Source organism: Diceros bicornis, chromosome 12, assembly GCF_020826845.1.
Source record: "Diceros bicornis minor isolate mBicDic1 chromosome 12, mDicBic1.mat.cur, whole genome shotgun sequence".
NCBI lineage: Eukaryota > Metazoa > Chordata > Mammalia > Perissodactyla > Rhinocerotidae > Diceros > Diceros bicornis.
The window spans coordinates 57,776,145-57,798,358 of record NC_080751.1 but is presented as its reverse complement, the minus strand read 5'-3'; the positions used below and the strand labels follow the sequence as shown (position 1 = coordinate 57,798,358).

At 36.5% G+C, this 22,214-nt stretch overlaps 1 protein-coding gene across 10 annotated transcripts in view; it reads left to right on the top strand.

Moving 5' to 3' along the window:
- NCOA1 (nuclear receptor coactivator 1) overlaps nucleotides 1-22,214 on the top strand; it is a 234,621-nt gene that overhangs the window by 138,648 nt on the left and 73,759 nt on the right. For 9 of the 10 annotated variants that reach the window (XM_058551676.1, XM_058551677.1, XM_058551679.1 and 6 more), the window contains 3 exons: nucleotides 662-767; nucleotides 7,752-7,918; nucleotides 13,648-13,745. In XM_058551676.1, coding sequence (XP_058407659.1) covers nucleotides 679-767; nucleotides 7,752-7,918; nucleotides 13,648-13,745 — 354 coding nt within the window. In that variant the 5' untranslated portion in view covers nucleotides 662-678. Of the gene's footprint in view, nucleotides 1-448; nucleotides 514-661; nucleotides 768-7,751; nucleotides 7,919-13,647; nucleotides 13,746-22,214 lie in introns of those variants that run through there. The other variant, XM_058551678.1, reaches the window with a different exon arrangement.

Below are 22,214 nucleotides of genomic sequence, written 5' to 3'. Positions count from 1 at the left end.
CCTGGCTGGCATGCTAGGGGAAATGACTTTGTGTTCTCTGGCATCTATACCAAGATCCTAACATAGACTAACCATTTGATCTTTGTTACCTGACTACTTAAACACAACGTTAGGAGTATAGAATTCAAAGTTGGTAAGTGCAATTCAAAATCCAAATCTAGTTCATCGCTTTAACTTTAATCATACATGTATCATTTATTTTCCTATCAATATAAAATCCTAAACCTTTTGAGTAAAAGTTGTTTTAAATCCTTTTGCAAAGTAAAGTCTAAAATAAATAAATATAAAAAATAATTTCTCTGACTCCCAGTTATACATTCAGTTTTTACCTTTGCATACGAAAGTGATTTTTTTCTCTTTGAAAAAAAAATCTCCGTATCTAATTATTCTAACAATATTTTTATCCTAATTGATCTCTACAATTTCATTAAGGATTATTAATTTTATTTTATAGGTACAGAAAAGACAGTGTAGAAACGCTAAATAGCTGATGACTCCTGTGCTTTTGTAGAGGTGTGGATGCTTTTATGATGGCTGTAATTTTTCCATTCCCTGAGAGACTACAATGCTTAGATATTTCCTAACTTAAGGGAGCTTCCTCCTCCCTTCTGGTTGGAAAGTTCATCAGGGTAGATTTCTTATTGTTGTCTTTCCTTTTTAGGTGTGAAGTTTTTCAACATGAGTGGCCTTGGGGACAGTTCATCCGACCCTGCTAACCCAGACTCACATAAGAGAAAAGGATCGCCATGTGACACACTGGCATCAAGGTAGGAACACTCTTTTCTTAGTCTATTTCTGGCAGAGCTGCTTTATCATTTTCATTGCCACTTTAGAGCTTTTGTTTCATCTACTCCAGGTTTACTGGTCTGCTTTGAGTCCCTCATACTCACGATGTTCTCTTCCTTCTTCAGGGCCTTTATACATGCTGCTCCCTCAATCTAGCTCGCTCCCTCTTGATTTCCTATAGTCAACACCTGTGCATTCTCCAGATGCCAGCTTAGTTATTAGTTCCTTAAAGAGAGCCTTCTCTTCCTTCCATAACTATTAGGTCAAATTTCCCCCATTTATGTATCTGTCTCACGTTTGTTTTTTTTGTGTGTGTGAGGAATATCAGCCCTGAGCTAACATCCATGCCAATCCTCCTCTTTTTGCTGAGGAAGACTGGCCCTGGGCTGACATCCGTGCCTGTCTTCCTCTACTTTATATGGGACGCCGCCACAACGTGGCTTGACAAGCGGTGCATCAGTGCGCGCCTGGGATCCAAACATGTGAACCGTCCAGCTGCTGAAGTGGAGCGCACGCTCTTAACCGCTGCGCCACTGGGCCAGCCCCCACATGTATTTTTATAGCTCCCATCCATAATTGCAGGTTTTTACTAGGTTTTGTGATTATTTCACAAATCCCTGACTTCTCCACTACACTCCAAGCTGCCATTTCGTAATGATCTTGCCTGTTCTTGCTCACCATTTTATCCCTAGTTCCTAGCACAGTATGTGGCATGTATATAGTAGATATTTGTCAAATGAATAAATAAATCTGTTGTATACTTTAACTGCTATTTTAGAACATTGTGGTATTAGTGGGACTAAGAAATATATTGCTGTAATATCAGGATTTTAAAGAATGATTATTTGTGAAATTAAATGTTTGTATGTTATAAGAAATATGATCACCTTAAATAGGCTGAAAGACACTTATTGCTTTAGACTCTAACAAATGCCAGATAGAGAAGGGACCTCAATCACATCAAAAGAACAGCTTCCTATCTGAGAGGAAAAGAGTGGGGATTTTATTCCATTCGTCTTCTGGGATCTATAGTAAAATTTCTCAACCTTCATGCTATTGACATTGTCAGCCAGATAATTCTTTGTTGTGGGGAGCTATCTTTTATGTTGTAGGATGTTTAGCAGTATCCCTGGCTTCTACACAGTAGATGCCAGTAGCATCTTTATATCAGTTATGATAACCAAAATGTCATAGCAGTTGTGATAACCAAAAACGTCTCCAAACACTATCGAATGTCCTCTGGGGGTGGGGAAAGCAGTATAGCCCCCAGTTGGTAATCACTGATCTAAACAGTAAAGCGACAGAAGACTCTTCTGTCCTCGGATTACATGCTTCTTTCTCGTGGCGGGAAAAAGAAAGGATTTTAACAGGACAGTGCCGGGACTCCAGGCTGGAGAAAGAAAAGCGACTATTTCTCTTAATCTGTTCAGAGAACTCTCATAGAGGGATGATACCCTAAGTAGTCATAATCATAGGTAAGTGTCCAGATGCTAGCAGGAATGTTGCTATCAAGATACAATCCAGATTTGTGTTGTCAACATTAATGTTCTTGTTTATATCTGTACATAAAGCCAGTCCTTCTTAAAGGAAAACTTAAGAATAAATAAACTATTACCATTTACATTTAATTTTTTATTTGGGGAAATTTTTTGAATCTATAAAAGAATAAAGACTAGGACACTAGTCTAGTCTAGGAAACTAGTCTAGGAAACTAGGTATACCTACCACATATTAATTGGTCCTATTTTGCTGTATGGTTAGTATTTTGTTAATATTTTAACATGTTTGCATAGTCTTGTTTAAATAAAAGTAACAAAATAATTAAATTGATTTATCTGCAATTAATTCCTCCAATCTATTTTTAGTAATTATATATATAAGTATTCATAAACAATATAGAATGTTTATTAAATTTACATAAATTGTATAATACTCTGTATATTTTAATACAGTATACTTTTTCCATCGTGGATCTTGAGATATAAATATACACAGATTCATTCAGTCCTATTACTCGAATATACAATATTTGAAAAATCCATTTCCCTACGGATAGACGTTCTCTATAAATACACAACCTCTTTGTTACAAATTTTCACTCTTAACAGCCAGCGCTGTAACGAACATCCTCATACACACGTCCTGTTTTATGCATAAGAGTTTCTTTAGGGTCTGTGTGTAGTTTTATGTTAACTAGGTGATTACCACATTGCTCTTCAAATGACAAGCATTGAGAGTTCCTCTTTTATCACATTCTTACCCACACGATTCTCTGCTCACTTTAGCATTTTGCCAATCTGATGAGTGTAGGGTTATAGTTTTAAGTACACTTCCCTGATAACTAGATAAGTTGATCATGATTTTTGTTTTTATTGCCAATTATGTTTTCCTCATCTGTGAATTTCCTGGTTGTGTCTTTTGCCCATATTCCTGCTGGGTTGTTTGTTCTTTTCCTTTTTATTTGTAAGAGGTATTTTTAATTTTCTAGTTACTAATCTTTTTTGCATTTGTTTGATGCAAATATCTTCTCTCAGCCTGTTTAACTCTGTTTATGATGTCTGTTGACATACTTTAGCACCACAGGTTTTCATGTGTCCGGCTTTTTTGGGGTCCTGTTTACAAATTTTTTCCTCTATTCCAAGGCCTTAAATGTATTTTTATAATTTTTCTTCTAATGCATATTTAGAGTTTTAATTAATTTGGAATTTATTTTTGTGTATGGTATAATGTAGAGACCTAATTTAATTTTTTTCCCCAGATAGAACATCAGTGATTGTGACCCTATTCTTTCTCTGCTTTTGTGCTGTTACCTTTATCACAGACCACGTTCCTGCGTAGATAGGGATCTGGTTCTCAACTTTCCTAAAACAATCACCTTGGTATTTGATGGGGCAAGTTACTCTCCTTGTTATTTTTCAAAATTATTTTCTCTCTTCTTGGCCCTTTGCACTGTCATATAGATTTTGGAATCAGTTTTTTAAATTTCTCCTAAAGAAATCCTTGTGGGATTTGGATTAGAATTTCATTTACTTTTATAGATTAAATTGGGGAGAACTGACATCTAGATTCTTGAGTGTTCTTATTTATGAATATAAGGCTTTTCATTTATTCAAGTCTTTGCTGTTTTTCAGTGATAGTTTATAATTTTCCCCATGAATGTCTGGCCCATCTTTAGTTAGATATATGCCAGGGTACCACAGAGGTTTTATTGCTTTTAGGAGTGATATTGTTTTGTCTATTGTATTTTCTAATTGGCAGTTATTAATGTATAGGCATGCTAATAATTTGGGAGTATTGATCCCATATAATGACATCCATTATTCTCCATTTTCCTGTTTTAATGGCTTATCTCTAGATCCACTTTGATTTTTTTTGTGTACATAATCATATAATTACAAATATCAAAATTTTAATTTATTTTTCTCTTCTTAGATGTCTTAAAGATAATTACCTTTGCATATTTGCTTTAAAAATATTTGAAAGTATCATCTCTTTCAGGTTTATAAGTAATGGGCTTTGGTTTTAATAAAGTGATATTTTTGATATGGTAAACTAAAAACTTGTGATTTTGAAACTGATTAAGCTTGTGCATGAATACCACCTTGTAATGTTTCTTTTGGTTTTGTTATTATATACTGTTTCCTCAAACAGATCGTGAACTCATTAAGCATAAAGAGCTTATGTTAGACCTCAGGGTATTGCCAGCCCTGTGTACAAGAGCCTCGGATAGGGGAATTTCTCAGTAATTGTTTGGTGGGGTGAAATGCCTCGTATCTCCTTCCTGTTACCTCTTCTTCATTCCTTAACTTTTCTAGGAGAATGAGGATTAAAATGCCAATCTTAAAATGCTGGGTAGCGGTGCCTTATGCTTGTTTAACATTTGCAATTCAGCTCAACAGGTGCTTATTAAATGCTTACTATTCAACCACCACCATGTGCGTGATGTTGTAAGGCTGTAAGTGAAGTGTGAGACATATTTTCTATCTTCAAGGAGCTTACAGATCTGGTCATGCTACTCATTCTTCTTCTTAAACCCTTCTGGGCTCTGGCTCCCCCGTTCCCTGAAAAATAAATAGTCATAATCAAAGTGATGATAATAGATCACATTTATTGAGCTAATAGTATATGCGAGGAACTCTGTCAAGCATTTTAATGTATCATCTTTTTTTATCTTCACAAAACCCTAGGAGGTAAATAATGTCATTATCCCTGTTTTACAGATAAGGAAATAGAAGTTTAGAGAAGTTAAATTGCTATTAAGTAACTTCTCCAGGATTACATAGCTACTGAATGAGAAGAAGTTTGAATTTGCACTTTTAAGCAATATACATGTTCTTTACCATGGCATGCAAGAGCCCTTGTGATCTGGCCCAGACCTCATCTGTTGTCCTTTTGTTTCTTATCATCTGTAGTTCAGCCATACTGAACTACTCACAGGTTCTTTAACTTGACATTTTCTCTCTTACTTTATACCTTTGAAAAAGCTGTTTTTTTCTATCAGGAGACCAGTCTGTCCCTACCATTAGGTTTAGACATCTCGTTCTCTAGGTCTAGGTGCTATCTCTGTGTTCTTTTATAGTATTATAATCTTGTCACATATATTGTAACAGCCTGTTGCTTTTCTTTGTTTTCCCAACTAATTGGGGGCTGCATCTAATCTACTCCTGGATCCCTAGGACACAGTACGTGTTTATCTGGCACATAGTAAGTATAGGAACATTTGTTGAGAAAACTAGTAAGTTGAAGAAAAAAGTATACATAAGAAGTTAACTCATAGTAGCACTAACAACTGTTAGTGTATGTATGCAGTATAAATGGAAATAAAGTGGGTTAGTGAGAGGAGAAATGTAGGTGGCCCAAAGTAATAAAGAAAGTCTTCTTTTCCATTAAGGTAGAATTTTTTTGTCATTTCCATCCTTCCTTAAGTTTTGACTTTATTTGAACATATCTGCTCTCATTTACTATCCTTGCTGACTAGTTACTTCATTTCATGGTGATTTTCCTAGTCTCATTCTTAAGTCATTTTATAGACACCTCACCATTTCATTACTCTTAGCTTCTTGCTTCCTCTGTCACCTCTCTGTCTGCCTATCCTGCCCATTCTATCACTTTACTTTTTCTTTTACTCTATAGTGGTTTCAAGCACTTCAGTTTTACATAAAGCTTAATGTCAAATACAAATTTGGGAGTCCCACCAAGTGAATCCAGTTTACTCATGTTGAAATTTAGACCCATAGATTTAAACAGATCATACTTCAGACTGACTCTACTAAATAAATCTAGTATCAATTAGTTTCTCTAACATAAAATCAGATGTCATCCAGAACAGTCTCAGGTTGCAGAGCTGGAGTTCTCTAAAACCTTGTGTATGTCAAAATGTGTTACTCATTTTCTTCATGCCTCATTTTCAATGCCTTGGTGTGAAATTAGTCAAAATATCTTGCTGCATATACTTGCTGTGGAAGTTGTAAGGTAAAGTTTTACTAAGTAAAATGAGACTAATTCCTTAATAATGAAAGATTTAAAAGATAAAGACAGAATGTGTAATTGTTATAGTTTTAAAATTTGGTTTTGTTTTGGGATGTGTACCTTTAGCAGCTTCTTGTTTTGTGTAGGTAAATACATTTGATTAGTTGACTTGGTTCTTTTCAGCTTACTATGTTGTTATGTAAATGCTATTGCTTTTATAGTCTTTTTTTAATCAAGAAAAGTAAATGATATTGTAATTATTGCCAATTATGAGCTTTTCAGCAACTGATGTTTCCCTCTTTTCACCTCTTTTTTCAACCACTTTCATATGAAGCCAAAAGATTTTGATTGCTGCTTATAAAACAAATAGCTACTTGTGACCAGTCTGTCTTATTATGTTCATTTGATAACAGAAAAATTCATCTCAAAGTAATACTTCATTGTCTTTGTATGTGTTACGTAAAGCAAGTGGCCTGATGACTTGGTTAAATAAGCCAGAGGTAAAGACAGAAAAACAAAAATGAACAATATTCATTCAGCACATTTGAATGAATGTAAAGTGCTAGTTGTTTGCATATTGTTCCTTGCTCTCATTATTTTGCTTTAAGATAAATCGAATTTGATTTTATTTATTACATTTATGAGAACTTATAAGTAGATGATTTTTTTCTATTTAGAACAAAGTTGTATATAAAAGACACTGTCTTTAATTATTGATTTAGGGCTGGCCCCGTGGCTTAGCGGTTAAGTGCTCGAGCTCCGCTGCTGGCGGCCCGGGTTCGGATCCCGGGCACGCACCAAGGCACTGCTTCTTCGGCCACGCTGAGGCCGCGTCCCACATACAGCAGCTAGAAGGATGTGCACCTATGACATACAACTATCTACTGGGGATTTGAGGGGAAAAAATAAATAAAATAAAATTATAAAAAACATAATAAATAATTATTGATTTATTGTTCTTTTTATTTTACTTTTTGGATGGATACTTTTTTCTTTTTGAGGAGGACCCACTAATAATCTAATCATTATAAGAATCAAGTTTATCAGATTTCTAATTATAACTCATTTGAATTCTAGTATCCTGTGCCCTGCTTAATTTATAACAAAGTTATTTGAAAATTCGTATTTTCTATTTCAAGGAGTTATTATTTAGAACATAAAATAATTCCAAATACAGCTAGTATATGTACTGTCTGCTTCCTTTTAATGTCTAGTGTTCATTGATTATGAAATATTCAATGTATATACATCATTGAGGAAATACATCAGTGATAGCAGTCATTCTCTTTATGTATTGTAGCCAGAATTGTTTTCTGTGCTTTGGTATTTTATAGTATCTGTTTTTTTAGGTGTAAATTTAAATTGTTTTCTAAATCTGGTTTTATATTCTGGATAAAAATAGAGATCTCTCTAAATGTGTAAACATTAAATACTTGATCAGAGAATGAAATATGGTAGTAGAAAGGTACACTAACTGGATTTTCTTTGTGTAACAGCACTGAAAAGAGGCGCAGGGAGCAAGAAAATAAATATTTAGAAGAGCTAGCTGAGTTATTGTCTGCCAACATCAGTGACATTGACAGCTTGAGTGTAAAACCAGACAAATGCAAGATTTTGAAGAAGACAGTCGATCAGATACAGCTAATGAAGAGAATGGAACAAGGTAAAGAAACCAAACAAAACCCATGGCTGTGTGCTTTGTGATTAAGACATTTACAATATGTGATTTTCTTTTTTTATTAAGAAATTGCGTTGAACTTCATAATTTTATTAAAGAAACATTTTTGTTTAGATGCTTTTTGTTTTAGAAAGTGAATCTGAGAGCCTTCTTGTTACAACAAAGTAGCTTATTGGTGGTTGCCTTGGGAGGTTATAGGACCCAGTGTCATGGGAGATTGAGTCAGGAAGCACAAGTTGTGATGTCAACCTGAGGCTCTGGCATAGAATTGAAAGACGGTAACTCAGTGACAGGAAATCCTTCCATATGAGTAATAAGCTTGCCTGGGATCTGGGTGGGGGAAACAATCTCCTCTGAGAAAACACTGATATATTTTTGACTGGTGTATATTTATACTATCCATATTTACTGGGGACCCCACAGCACAAAACCCCTGGGTTGCCTACCAGAAACAAAGACAAACACTTTGGAGGAACACTCCCACAGCTGGCCCCATGGGATTCCCAAAGACAAAGTGCTTCTCGGTGGTCTTTATGCGGAAAATTTATATTACACTTGAGGAAATAATCTACGGTGAGTAAGAGCACAAATAACAAACAGAAGGACTAGGCCCAAAAGAAGTTCAGATTAATAGTAGCAGTGTGAAAAGACTATAAACAAATATGTTTAAAATTATTAAAATGATATGATTTTAGATTTTAGAAGCTGGAAAATGGATAATCTAGTGATAACTGATTTAGCAGACAGGAGAAACTGGTATTGTAAGCCTGCAAAGGGGAGAACCAGCAAGAGGCTATATGGCCCCTTCCCTGCTTGGTCTCAAAACCCTGACAGCCTGGCTCATACTCACTAAGCCAGAGATGGGAGGATTCCTCAGGGGAAATTGAGCAGTCCAAAGGCAAAGACACACAGACACTGGCAGTTGGGAATGATTGATCCTCAAATGAAAAATTGAACTCCTTGCCTTGCCCCCACTCTTCATACAGCTACCAGTCAGCATTTTAGTACCTTCTCTTTAATAAGAATAAAAGTCTTAGGAGGAAAGCCTGAATATAAAAGAGAATAAACCAAGCAAACAGAAAAAAGGGAAGTCAGAGGAAGCAGGGAAATGTAGAGAGCAGAAAGAAACTTAAAATAACCAAACAGTCCCTCAGAGACAAGAGGGAAGATATTTCATCCATGAAACAATAATAAGATGCTATAAAATGAGACTTTCAAAACGACAGATAACTTTTGGAACGTAAAAACAGGATAGCTAATAAAAACTACCTCTTTACCTTGTTTTCTACTCTTTATCTACTCATACCCTCTGCCTCAACCACTCCAGGCACACTCTGCCTCAGGTATTTGCACTTGCTGTTCCCTCTGGAATGCAATCTTCCCCAGATATCCACAAGGCTCACTCCCTCATCCCTTTCATGTCTTTGTTCAAATATTTCTTCTCAATGAACTTGTCTCTAACTACCGTATCTGATACTCAAACACACACACATATACCTCTCTACATCTTCCTTGATTTATTTTCCCCACAGTATTTTTTGTATCTAACATATTACATGTTTTATCTGTTTATTGTCTGCCTATCCCCACTAGAGCTCCATTAGGGCAAGGATTTTTGTTTGTTCACCATTGTATTCTTAACACCTAAAATAGTTCCTGGATACACAGTAGACTTTGAATGAATATTTGTTGAGTAAACAGATGAAGGGTTGAAAGATAATTTGAAGAAGTCCCTTAGAAAGTAAAATAAAAACACAAGCAATAGAAAATGAGAGAAAGGTGAGAAATATACAGGATTAGTTCGTGAGGTGTATCATATTATGAGTCCCAGAAAACGGAAACAGACCAAATAGAAGGGAGGAAATTATAAGAGAAATGATTGAAAACATTCATGTAGTGCCCAACAGTGAATAAAAAAGAAAAAAAAAATTGACACCAGCGTACAATTTCCAGACACCAGAGAGAAAAAAGAGAGGAAAAAATAGACACATACTAGATTACTTTCAGAATGTGTCCAGATTCCTAAATAACAACACTGAAAATGAGAATTCTAGACCTAGAATTGTGTGTTCATCCAAATGAATTATGAGTGCAAAATTAAAAAATGGAGCACATAGAGTAGTTGATGACTGACCAAATTGAGAGGAATTTTTCAGCTCTGTAGGAGAGTTTAGGGATGAGTTAAACTATGCAGAAAAAGTAAAACACAAAAAATGAGACATGTACATTATAGCACACACCTTGGTTCATTTGTGAACTGTATTTATGTAGCCATAGTAACACAGATATTAATATTGATTGCTCTAAAAATTGTTGTAACTATATTGGGAGGATGGGAGGAGAAGGAATGTGTGTGTAGAAGGTTGATGTGAGTAAGTTAAAATCTTACCTTCCATCATAGCATGTCAATAAATTATGTCTAACATGGACACAGTCAGAATATAGCAAATAAACATGTTATTGAGAAATATGGAATGTATTAGTTAGCATACAGGCTAGGATACAAGAGACCCAAAGTACAATGGCTTTAACCAGATAGTCTAGGTATGACACGTGTCAGAGGTTCAGATTTCTTCCATCTTTTTTGCTGTGCCATTCCTAGGCACATTATTCATGTGGTCAGACATGGCTCGCCTGTCCACGTCCCAGCTGACAAGAAGGGGAAAGAAGAAAATGGGAAAGCATGCTTCTTTCCTTTTAAGGACAAGACCCAGAAATCGCATGTCACTTCTCTTTGCATCCCTTAGGTCAGAAACTAGTCACATATCCGCTCCTACCTTGGGTTTTGCCTAAAATTTTAAATGTTTTGCTTTTCACACATAGTTATTTAATCTACTTGGACTTCACAGTTTATGTTTTTTTGGAACTAGTGTAAGAAACAAAATCCTGTCTTAATGTTATAAACACATGAAATGATGAAGGAAGTACATCTTAGAACTAAGTGAGAAACTCCTATACCATGATAATGAAAAGATAATAACCCAATTAAAAAATGGGCAAAGGCCCTGAATAGATATTTTTCCAAAGAAGACATGCAGATGACCAATAAGCACTTGAAAAACATAATCAGTATCATTAGCCATCAGAGAAATGCAAATCAAAACCACAGTGAGATACCGCTTTACACTCACTGGCTATAATCAAAAAGATGATAACAAATGTTGGTAAGGATGGGAGAAATTGGAACCCTCATGCACTGCTGGTTGGAATGTAGAATTGTGCAGCCACTTTGGAAAACAGTCCAGTAGTTCTTCAAAATGTTAAACATAGTTACCATATGGCCCAGTAATTCCACTTGTAGGTACATACCCAAGAGAAATGACAACATGTCCACACAAAAACTTGTACACAAATGTTCATTGCAGCTTTATTCATAAATAGCTGAAAAGTGGAAACAACTCATATATCTGTCAATTGATCAATGGATAAATAAAAAGGTATACCTATACAATGAAACATTATTTGGCAATAGAAAGAGTGAAGGACTGATAAATGCTTCAACATGGATGAACCTTGAAAACACTATGCTAAGCAAAAGAAGCCTCTCATAAAGGACCACATATTGTCTGATTCCATTTATAAAAAATGTCCAGAATAGGCAAGTGCATAGAGATAGAAAGTAGATTAGTGGTTGCCTCCTAGGGCTTAGGTGTGTTGGGAGACTGAGGAGTAACTGCTAAAGGGTACCGGGTTTCTTTTGGGGGTGATAAAAATGTTCTAAAATTTGTTGTGATGGTGGTTGCACAACACTGTGAATATACTAAAACCATTGAATTGTATGCTTTAAATGCATAAATGGTATGCTATGTGAATTGTAGCTCAGTAAAACTGTTATAAATACTATATGGGATAACGTTTTACACCCATTAGATTCACAAAAATTAAAAACAGTAATGATATCAAGTGTCAGTGAGGATACAGAAAAACAAAAACCCTTGTACATTACTAGTGTTCCAGCCTCTTTGAAGAGCAATATGTCAAACTTAGTAATGTCAAAAATATACAGATTCTATGATCTGGCAATTTCACTTCTAGTATTTACCCTAAAGAAACTGTCACACATGTACAAAAGAGGAAATACTGAAAATAGTTCATTATAGTGCTGAATGTAGTAGTCAAAAGGTTTATTAGTAGGGGACTAGGTAGTCAACTGTGGGTTATTCATATGATATAATACTAAATGGCAGTTCAAATGAATGAATCAAATCTGTATGTATCAATGTGGTTAAATCTCAAACATAATATTGAGTGGAAAAAGTAAGTTGAAAAAGTCTATATATATTTATGTAAACTTTAAAACACAAAGCAATAATATGTTGTTCATGAAATCATACATATGTAAAGTATAAAAACATGCCTAGAAATGATTGTGCTGACCTCAGAATACTGGTTACTTCTGAAGAGGGACAGAGGAGGAATGGTGGCAGAGCTTTATCTCTATTTGCAGCACTTTATTTATTTGAAAGGAAAGACCTGAAGCAAATAATATTAGGGGCTGGCCCCGTGGCGTAGCGGTTAAGTTTGTGCGTTCTGCTTCGGCAGCCTGGGGTTCGCTGGTTCGGATCCTGGACATGGACCTACTCACCACTCATCAAGCCATGCTGAGGCAGTGTCCCATGTAGAAAAGCTACAATTCTACAACTATGATACACAACTATGGACTGGGGCTTTGGGGAGAAAAAAGAAAAAAGAGGAAGATTGGCAACAGATGTTAGCGCAGGGCCAATCTTACTCAGGAAAAAAAAAAAAGGAAAGACCTGAAGCAAATAATATTAATATCTGTGAAAAATGAATGGTATGCCATGTCATTTTCTGTATTGTTTGGAATATTTTCAAATATTTCTTATATTAAAGTGAAAAAATGAATCTCTATATTCAATAATACCATATTTGTTTTTTTTTGGTGAACTAACTAAGTCTGACAGATTGGAAACTTTTATTTAAGTATGATACTGCTTTAAGATGAAGGATAGTTTTCAGCTTCACCGCGCAAAAGAATTCCAAATCATTGAGCCATTACAGTTTTATCAATCAGATCATGACGTGTGTGTGAAAGCTTAGTTAGTTCATGCAGGCTTACAAAAGGAAGAATCATTTCTTCACTCTCTCTTCAGTGGCAATTGATCAAATCAGAAAAGGAGAAAGAAAAATGGAGGAAATAATCATTCTTTTACAGTTTATCTATTTCTTAAAAACTTTTGAGGGGCCGGCCCCATGGCGTAGTGGTTAAGTTTGGTGCACTCCGCCTCAGTGGCCCAAGTTCATGGGTTCAGATCCCAGGCGCAGACCTACACCACTCACCAACCATGCTGTGGCAGCAACCCACGTAGAGGAAGATTGGCACAGATGTTAGCTCAGAGCGAATCTTCCTCCACACCACCACCAAAAAAAAAGGAAAAACTTCTGGTGTAGACTTTTTTAAAAGGCTATATATTTATACTGTTTTCCTCATTGTTGGAACACTGGACTTCGTAGGTAAGAATTCAGATCCTCCTGCTGCCACTTATTAGTTATGATTTGGGACATATTACTTAACCTTTGTGACCCTCAATTTATTATCCCTAAAATGATTATAATTAAGATTAAATGTGAAAATGTCTAGATAATAAATAAATGTTATTTGAATCTGAAATTAGGTGAATCTGTGTCTTCATAAACTTGCCATTATGGAAATGAGCCTTTTTGGATGTGTGACTTTTTGTTTCTTTATGCAGAGAAATCAACAACTGATGATGAAGTGCAGAAATCAGACATCTCGTCGAGTAGTCAAGGAGTGATAGAAAAGGAATCCTTGGGACCTCTTCTTTTAGAGGTAGCTGTTCTCATTGACTCAGAAAGAGATCAAAATCTTTGTTCTAGCCAATTTGGTTTTTTATCTTCTTTTATGTCTTGCGTCCAATGAATAAATTATAAAAAAATTACTGAAGTTTTAAAGAACTTTTAATAATTATTTTATTTTGGAAACTATTTGACAGTTGTTACTATTTCAGAATTAAATGTGATTATGAACACAATAAATTTTCATAAAGGCATTCTAAATATTCAAATAGAAAACTGAAGCCTACAGTATGGCTCTGCCATTTATTCCTGGGGTGGTTAGGACTCATTGGGAAAATAAAACATCAGAATTATCTAGCCAGCTAATGCTGTCTATGCCTACTGTAGAATTTCACTTTAGAGTAAGGAATGCCTCACTTTATTGCAGTAGGTATTTTGGTGAGGAAGGTTGGCCCTGAGCTAACATCCATTGCCAATCTTCCTCTTTTTGCTTGAAGAAGATTGTCCCTGAGCTAACATCTGTGCCAGTCTTCCTCTACCCTGTATATGGGATGCCGCCACAACATGGCTTGATGAGCGGTGTGTGGGTCCGTGCCTGGGATCCAAACCCATGAACCCTGGGCCGCCAAAGCAGAGCGTGCGAACTCAACCACTATGACACTGGGCTGGCCCCTGGACTAAAAAATTTTTAATTGTTTATGTAAACATTGTAAGAGACCTTACAGTTTTAACAACCATCTATCAAACTTTTTAAAGTGAAGAGCTTTTAAACTTGAATTACTTTGTAATTACTTTGTAATTTTAGTCCTTGCTTTTAGCTTCTAATCTTCACTCCTCCTATTCTCAACACAGATGTTTTGTTTTCGAGCAGGCTCATCACCTTAAATGCTCCCTCTCATACATGAGTGTTTAAAAACACGCGTATATATATGTGTATATACACACTCATTCCCCATAGTGTATACTTTTCTATCTCTAGGCCTAATTTTATATATATATATATATATATATTTATATAGAATAAATTATCCTTTTCTTGTCCTATCTCAAGGCCCTCCTTTCTGGTACAGTCTTAACAACTCAAACTTCTGTAGGTCTCTTTATTTTCTAACTCCTTAATACATTTTTTTCCTGTTACCCTGACTATTCGTCTGTTTTTGTATTAACCATAATTCCCTCTACCAACACTGCTAATGTGAGAACATTCTCAAAATTCGCTTCTTGGTTTTATAGCCCCAGAAATATCATGTATTCTCTTTGCTTCACCTCTCATCTTTGTAGAGATGACACCCAAATATGTCCTTCTTGTTTTAACCTCGTCCCGTACTTCATTCGTATACTTTTAACAGGCTGCTAAATATTCATGACCCTCCTATCAGCAACTTCCCCCTCAAAATCTAAATTCTTTATTTCCCCTCCACATTATTTAAGCACTTTGTCAGATTAGTTTTATAGGAGAATTTTTATTAGGAGAACGAGCACTTATTTTCTAGAATTGTAAAATAGACATTGGCCTTTGAAACTGGATAGAAACTACTCTCTGAGCGAGTGCATACATATAACTGGGAGAGGGGGAAGTTACCACATGTGATGGCCTCTAATTTTTTTATTATTATATTCTTTTCCCAACCCATTAAATTGATTACATGACACATGACTGTGTTTTGGAAGCAGTGTTGTAACAGGTATAGTAAAAATGTTAATGGTAGAATCTAGGTGGTGGATATATAGATGTTCATTACAAAATTCTTTCAACTTGGCTGTATTTTGAAATTTTTAATATAAGCTGTTAGAGGAAAATAAGTTAAAGAAAGAAAAATACTTTAGGCTCATTTCCCACTTCTACCCTATCTCTTCCCCGTGCTTGGCACCTGTCACCATCCCATTACTTGGTTACACTTGGGCCTTTCCTGGAGCCCTGATATATCCTAGCACTTACTGCTTATCTCCTCTACTCTGCAGAATGTTAGTAGACTAGTCTTATCATATCTTCTAGTTTTTCTGTGAGAGTTCTGTCTGCTTTCTTAGTACCCTAAGTTTAAAACTGGCCTCAGAACTTTATATCTCCTTTCAATTTATTAAATATTTATTAAATTTATTTTCTGCATATAATGTCATTTGAGATACTGAAGAAGTATAAGGTATAGAAGTCCTTGAGTATAGGATTTCCTGTAAGAAAATGATAGTCATTTAAATCCTAGTTTCACCACATGTTCTTCAGAAACCACAGAGATCAATAGGAGAGCAAATAGATTATTCACAAAGTGAATACTACACAACTGGAGATCACAAACTGAATACTACACAACTGGAGGCACAGAATACTATTACTACATCTTTAATTTATATAAACATTTGTTACTGCTGTATGAGAAAAGTCCACAACACTAAAATGAACAGAAAATGACAGGAAAATATCCATTCAAAACTACCATAAGAAGAAAACAAGAATTTTTTTTTTAACCGATGAAGTTATTACCCTGAAAACCCCTATGCATCAAAGGAAAACTGTTAATGCAACATTACACATGAATTAAATGTCATTAGGTAAGCATTTTCAAATATGAAAAAAACACATCAAATTAGAAATTCCAGAAACTCAGAATAGAAATATATTTAGGTTCTTGACCTCAAGAAGCTAATAATATTTGTATTTATGACCTGTAGGTATGTGAAACAGAGACTGTAAAATAGAATTACTAACCTTTACAGACTTCAAAGCTCCCTTGCCTGACAGCCTTTTCTGTTCCTTCTTGTGTATCTCCCAACCCTGTCCTTGTTGCCTTCAACTTTATAGAGTCTAATCCAGGGCAGCTAAAAGAAGAAGTAATAGAAAAGCCACCATGAGATTGTCCATGAAATCATCCAGTCTAGAGCTGCACTGTTCAATAAGATAGCCACTTACCACATGTGGCTATTCAAAGTTAAATAAAATTAAAAATTTAATGCTTCAGTCTCACCAGCCATATTTAAAGTGCTCAGTACTTACACGTGGTAGTGGCTACTGTATTGGACAACACAGATACAGAACATTTCCATCACTGCAGTAAGTTCTATTTGACAATGTTGTTCTAGAGGGATTTGCTCAGATGGAAGATCTGCACATCTAAAAAGTGACCAAATATCCACCATAGTATAAGAAATTCTCACCATACAGGTTCCAGTTTTTCCTCCTCCTCCTTTTTAAACATAAAATAAAGGTGGCATGAGTTAAGAATGAAGGTATTGGAGGTAATTTCCTCACATTTAAAGAGAGAGTGGTATTAGAATTTATTTATTCAACAAACATTTGTTGTTTGGCACATAGTAAGGACTCATCAGTACAGGCATTATTTTTAAGCTCCTGGTTCTCTATTGCTCTTTACTCTCTTAAGTTCCTCTGCCTCCTATTCAAAGCTCTGCAGTATCTGACTCTAATGCTCCTTATTTCCCACTGCTCCCCAAGAAAAATTCTGTTTTGGTCACTGAGGTCTCCCTGTACCTTGCATGTGCATTCAGGCCTCCTTACCTCACTTTATAGCATTCCCTACGGTGCTGTGTGGCTCTTGACACCGTTGACCACACATTTCCTCTTCCATAAAACTCTTCCCATGGCCTCTTTGATAGAACTGTCTCCTCTCCTCTCTGGCTGCCCTCAGCCTCTTTCTCAGAATTCTCTTTCTCTGTCTGCCTCTTAAATGTTAGCATCCTCCATGGTTCTGGCCTTGGCTCTTTTCCTTTTTTTTTTTGTTCTTTGCACACTTCCTGGGCAGTTTTTTATCTATATCTACATCTATATGATGTATTCATGTCTGTGTGTGCACATCTGTGTGTGTGAGTAAAATATCAATTAGGAATCTCTGATTTCAAGCAACAGACACCAATTTTGACTAAATTAAGCAAATGTGAATTTATTGGAATACTATTTGCATATCACAGAACCATGCTTGGAAATAAGATGAAACCAAGGCATCTTAAGGAGGCTAGAAAGAAGAAACTATACAAAGCTCTCTTAGAAAGACCCATCTTGGCAGTGCCCTGCTGCTAGAATGAATGCATTCCAGCCATGTGCAGTCTTTTTGTAATTCTCCTCAAGGTTCACATCTAGAGAGGAAGTCTCCCACTGGCCCGATTAAGAATCTCATGAGACTTTATTTAATGGGGAAGAAGTAACTCCCCAAAGGAAATCAGATCTTCTGTGGAAGAGGAAAAGATGACTGTAGTTAACAACAAACAAACAAAAAGCCAAGTGATACTATATGTACCTGTAAATCGCAAATGTCTGTCTTTAGCCCAGATCTCTCTTTAGAGCTTCCCTTTCATTATATCCTGCTGCCTTTTGAACATCTCCATCTAAATGTCATTTCAAATACAACGTCTCTAAAAGCAAATTTGTAATCCATCCCATTACTTCCTCTTTTAGAAAAAGAGTTAAAAAATAAAACACTAGATTTTTTTCACCCCTTCAATCCCCTTTCTCAGGGAAAGGCACTTATCTACCAGAACCCTAAAGTCATTAATGAAAGATCACCCCAAGTGCTCGTGACCACAGCTGCTAGAGGTCACCACTTGCTGTTTGTTCTGCCTCTGTCATATTCTTTTCTATCACATCCACTGCTCTTGCTTTCATTCAAGCTCTCATTTGAACTGGAATATCACAATAACATTGCAACTGGTCTCCTTGCTTCCCATCTGCATGCCACACCCACTGGCACAAGGATCTTTGTAAAAGCAGATCATGTCACTCTCCTGCTTAAAAACATTGCCTTCAAGATAAATGCCTTTCAGATAAATTCCTTAATTTTTTTGCTTTTCCTTAAAGCTGTTTCAAAAAAACTTATATAATAAGTACATACAAGGTGATTTCCTTTTTTTTAACTCCTGAGCTGTTTCCTGTTTTGAATGTCCTTTCTACCCCTTGTCCAGCTGAGCTGCTGCTCTGTGTCCTTTGAGCCTCGGCTCAGGTATAGCGTGGTCTCCTCCCAGGAAACCTTACCCATGACAACCATCCCTTCGCCCATTTTGGGTGCTTTACTCTGTGCTTAACGTTTATGAATTCCTCTATTGTACTGCATTGTCACTATGTGTACTTGTCTTTCCCTTCAGAGACTATAAAATAGTTGACAATTATGTGTTTTATTTCCCGAACTTTGTCCAGTGACTGACACTTAGGTGATAGTCCATGAAGCTCGTGTAGTCATTTAAAGCCAGGGTGCTGTGAGAAGCCTTGGCCAATGTGAACCCTGCTGTGAGACCCAGGGTGGTGGGTCTCACAGAGGGTGATGTTCTGGGTAGAGAGAAAACCCCTTCAGGTTGGTTATGTGGTACTGAAGGGACAGGCATTTGTTATCATCTTCCGTGTGCAGCTCAACGTAAGACCAGCTGTCAGGACTTGGAGAAACAGAAAGATTCCTTCCCAGGAGCACACTTGGACGTTAATTATATGCACAACGTATGGGGGAAACTTATAGACTAAGAACAAGTATTAGCAGATTTTATTAATCAGACATACTTTTAGAAATTAGAGATGTTTGTATATTCATAGGAGTAGTCTCAAAGAATATTCCCTGAAATGTTGCCAATCTCTTGGGGGTGGGATTTGGCTTCTACTATCTTCTATCTACTTCATTTTCATATTTTAGATTTTTTATAAGTGTATATTTCATTTATAATTAAAAAAACAAAAAATAGACATTTCCAGCAAAAGACAGGCTGTCTGCATCTCAGAGGTAGGGTCAGCAGGACAACTCTGCAGCTACAGGGGCAGCCTTTGTCGACCTGTTTTCCTAGCCAGCCTTTTCTGGGGAAGCTCAAAAGAGGTATGATGCCCCAGACTTCACAGAGGAAATGACCAGTCCATGTAACTGAGGCCAAGCAGAGACCTGGTCAAAGTTCTACACTCCCCATAAGGCTGACTAGCTGCATATTGCAGAAGCCAGTTACTAGGATAACTTCCCAGCCTGGCAGTGAGGTCAGGTGCAGTCAATGAGAGGAGAATTTGGAGAAGCCCCAGTAAGTCTGTGGAAGCAGGAGACTGCAGGGACTGCAGGCCTACTGCAATGAAGGAGAACTTTTAAATCCTTTGGATTTTGAAATGCCTTAATAATTGCACTGGGTAGTCCAGGTGAATCCCTGGGCCTTCCTGGTGCTGGAGGTCTGCACACTAGCTCAAGCCTACCACTGGTCAGTCTTCAGATTGGGCAGAGATGATCCCAGGAGTGGGTCTCGGTCTCTCCCAGCCTCTCTGCAGACAACAGGTAACTTCCAGAGATATCCAGAGACAGACATGGAAAGTGAAGAAAGCAAGAAAGAGACTGGCTGTGTCTTTGAGGGTAGACAGGTCACCAGGGAGGCAGAGAGCGAGGAGCCAAGAAGGATGCCCTGAAAACTAGATGAAAAAAAGGAAAAAGTAGCGCTGAAGAAGCTGGGTGGTGTGACCCTTGGAAGTGGTTCACCATGAAACACCAAGTTTTACTTGTCTGTCTTTCGATGTCAATCCTGTTTCTTGCTTTGAACTGTGATACTCTGTCATACTCAAACTGTTCTTTATTAAACTCTTTTGAGAGACCAAAAAGAAAAAAATTAATTCAGTTAATAGCTAAGAACATTTTAAAGAATTTTTAGATCTACTTTAAAAAAATTGATAAATCTGTGTTTCACATATCCCTATTTTCACATGAACTGCAAGGCAAATAAATATATATTGATCACGTGCTATGAAATTTACACCTAATCTGTCTTAAAAAAAAACAAGTTGGTTAGATATAAGAATGCTTTCCTGTGCTCATCTAAACCCAAAATAGTTTAGCAATGCTTTATCTAGTGTTAATGTTTTTAGATTATTAATCACATTCTTCTCCCCTTTGCATTATGAACTAAGTGAGAAATAGTCACAACAGTCAGGTGGAATAAAAATAGTTTTATTTCTTTTTGTTCTTGTCAAAGAAACTATTAGCAGTATTTTTAATGAGAACAATGTGGTTGTGTTTCATTTTTTTTTTTTTTTTGTGAGGGAGATCAGCCCTGAGCTAACATCCATGCTAATCCTCCTCTTTTTGCTGAGGAAGACCGGCTCAGAGCTAACATCTATTGCCAATCCTCCTCCTTTTTATCCCCCAAAGCCCCAGTAGATAGTTGTATGTCATAGCTGCACATCCTTCTAGTTGCTGTATGTGGGACGCAGCCTCAGCATGGCCAGAGAAGCCGTGCGTCAGTGCGCGCCTGGGATGCGAACCCCGGGCCGCCAGCAGCGGAGCGCGCGCACTTAACCGCTAAGCCATGGTGCCGGCCCTGTTTCATTATTTTTTAAAATCTTGGTTGAATGCTTTGTGATGCAGTGATTTGAAGATGTAGTTTTCAGTTCAGTTTATTTTACTATTTGGTTTAAATAATCATCTTAGCTGAAAAAGATACCTCACAAAAATGAGGTAGACAGAAATGGAAAAATATATCATTAGATGAATTTACTAAGTCACGATACTTACTTTAAAATCCTATTCACCAATTATTCAAAGGTTTTTATTGAAATTCCATCTTCCTTAATCTAAAACAGTGGTTCTTCCAAACTAATCAAAAGATGTTGCATTTTCACATTTTTAAAAAGTGGGTTTAAAGCCCACTGAAACTCTGGAAGATTTTTGAGCAGATAAAAAGTTCTGTTTATAAATGTTTAAACTGAGAAGATAATTTTTACAAGTGATTTGCATCATTTTCAGCAACAAAATCATAACTATGGTAACATTTCAGTACATCCTGTCTCTATAGTTCAAGTGTCTTTTTGAAAGGCAATTTACTTCTTATTCATTGTTAAAATTTCATCTTTACCCTGAAGGGACAAAATTATTTGTGCTTCTAATTTGGAAAATATCTGCTAGGTAGCATATTTTCGTTACCACTCGTCATAGAAAAGGTCAGCAAATCTGGGACACTTGCCATTTTTCAAAAGAAATGTGAGTAGCCCACCAACATTGTTAGATGGCTCTTTTAAGTATTTTACCAGTAAACCCCTTTGTGATACAAAGGATTTTTATCTTGTTGCAAAATTCTGTAAATGTTCTACTTTTTAAAGGTCTTGTTTTTATTGCTTATGTACATTCTATAGCAAGTAAACTGCAATATGTTGCAATAAATGGAAAGGTTATTTAAGATGCCCCTGTCAACCTCTGTATTCTGGGTCTTCTCTCGGGATTCCTCTTGGAATCAAGGTCTGTGATATGTGACTATCTGGACTGAGTGAGGCCCCAAGGTGTTGATATGTTTATTAAGCTTAATTTCTTCCTTATGTTTTAGATTACACTGTAAATAGAGGTTCTCACTTTTTTCCTGCACCCCTGTGGATATTATGCTCCCTGTGGGGCACATACGTCTTCTTTTGGAGACCCCTGGCTCTATCTCAGTGCATAGGAGGCCCTCTGTGATTTGGCTCCTGTCCACCTCTCCAGACTTATTTCCTGCCACAACCCTGCCTTGTACCATGTGCTCCAGCAACTCCAAACTGCTTTTTTGTTCCTTTATGTGCCATGCT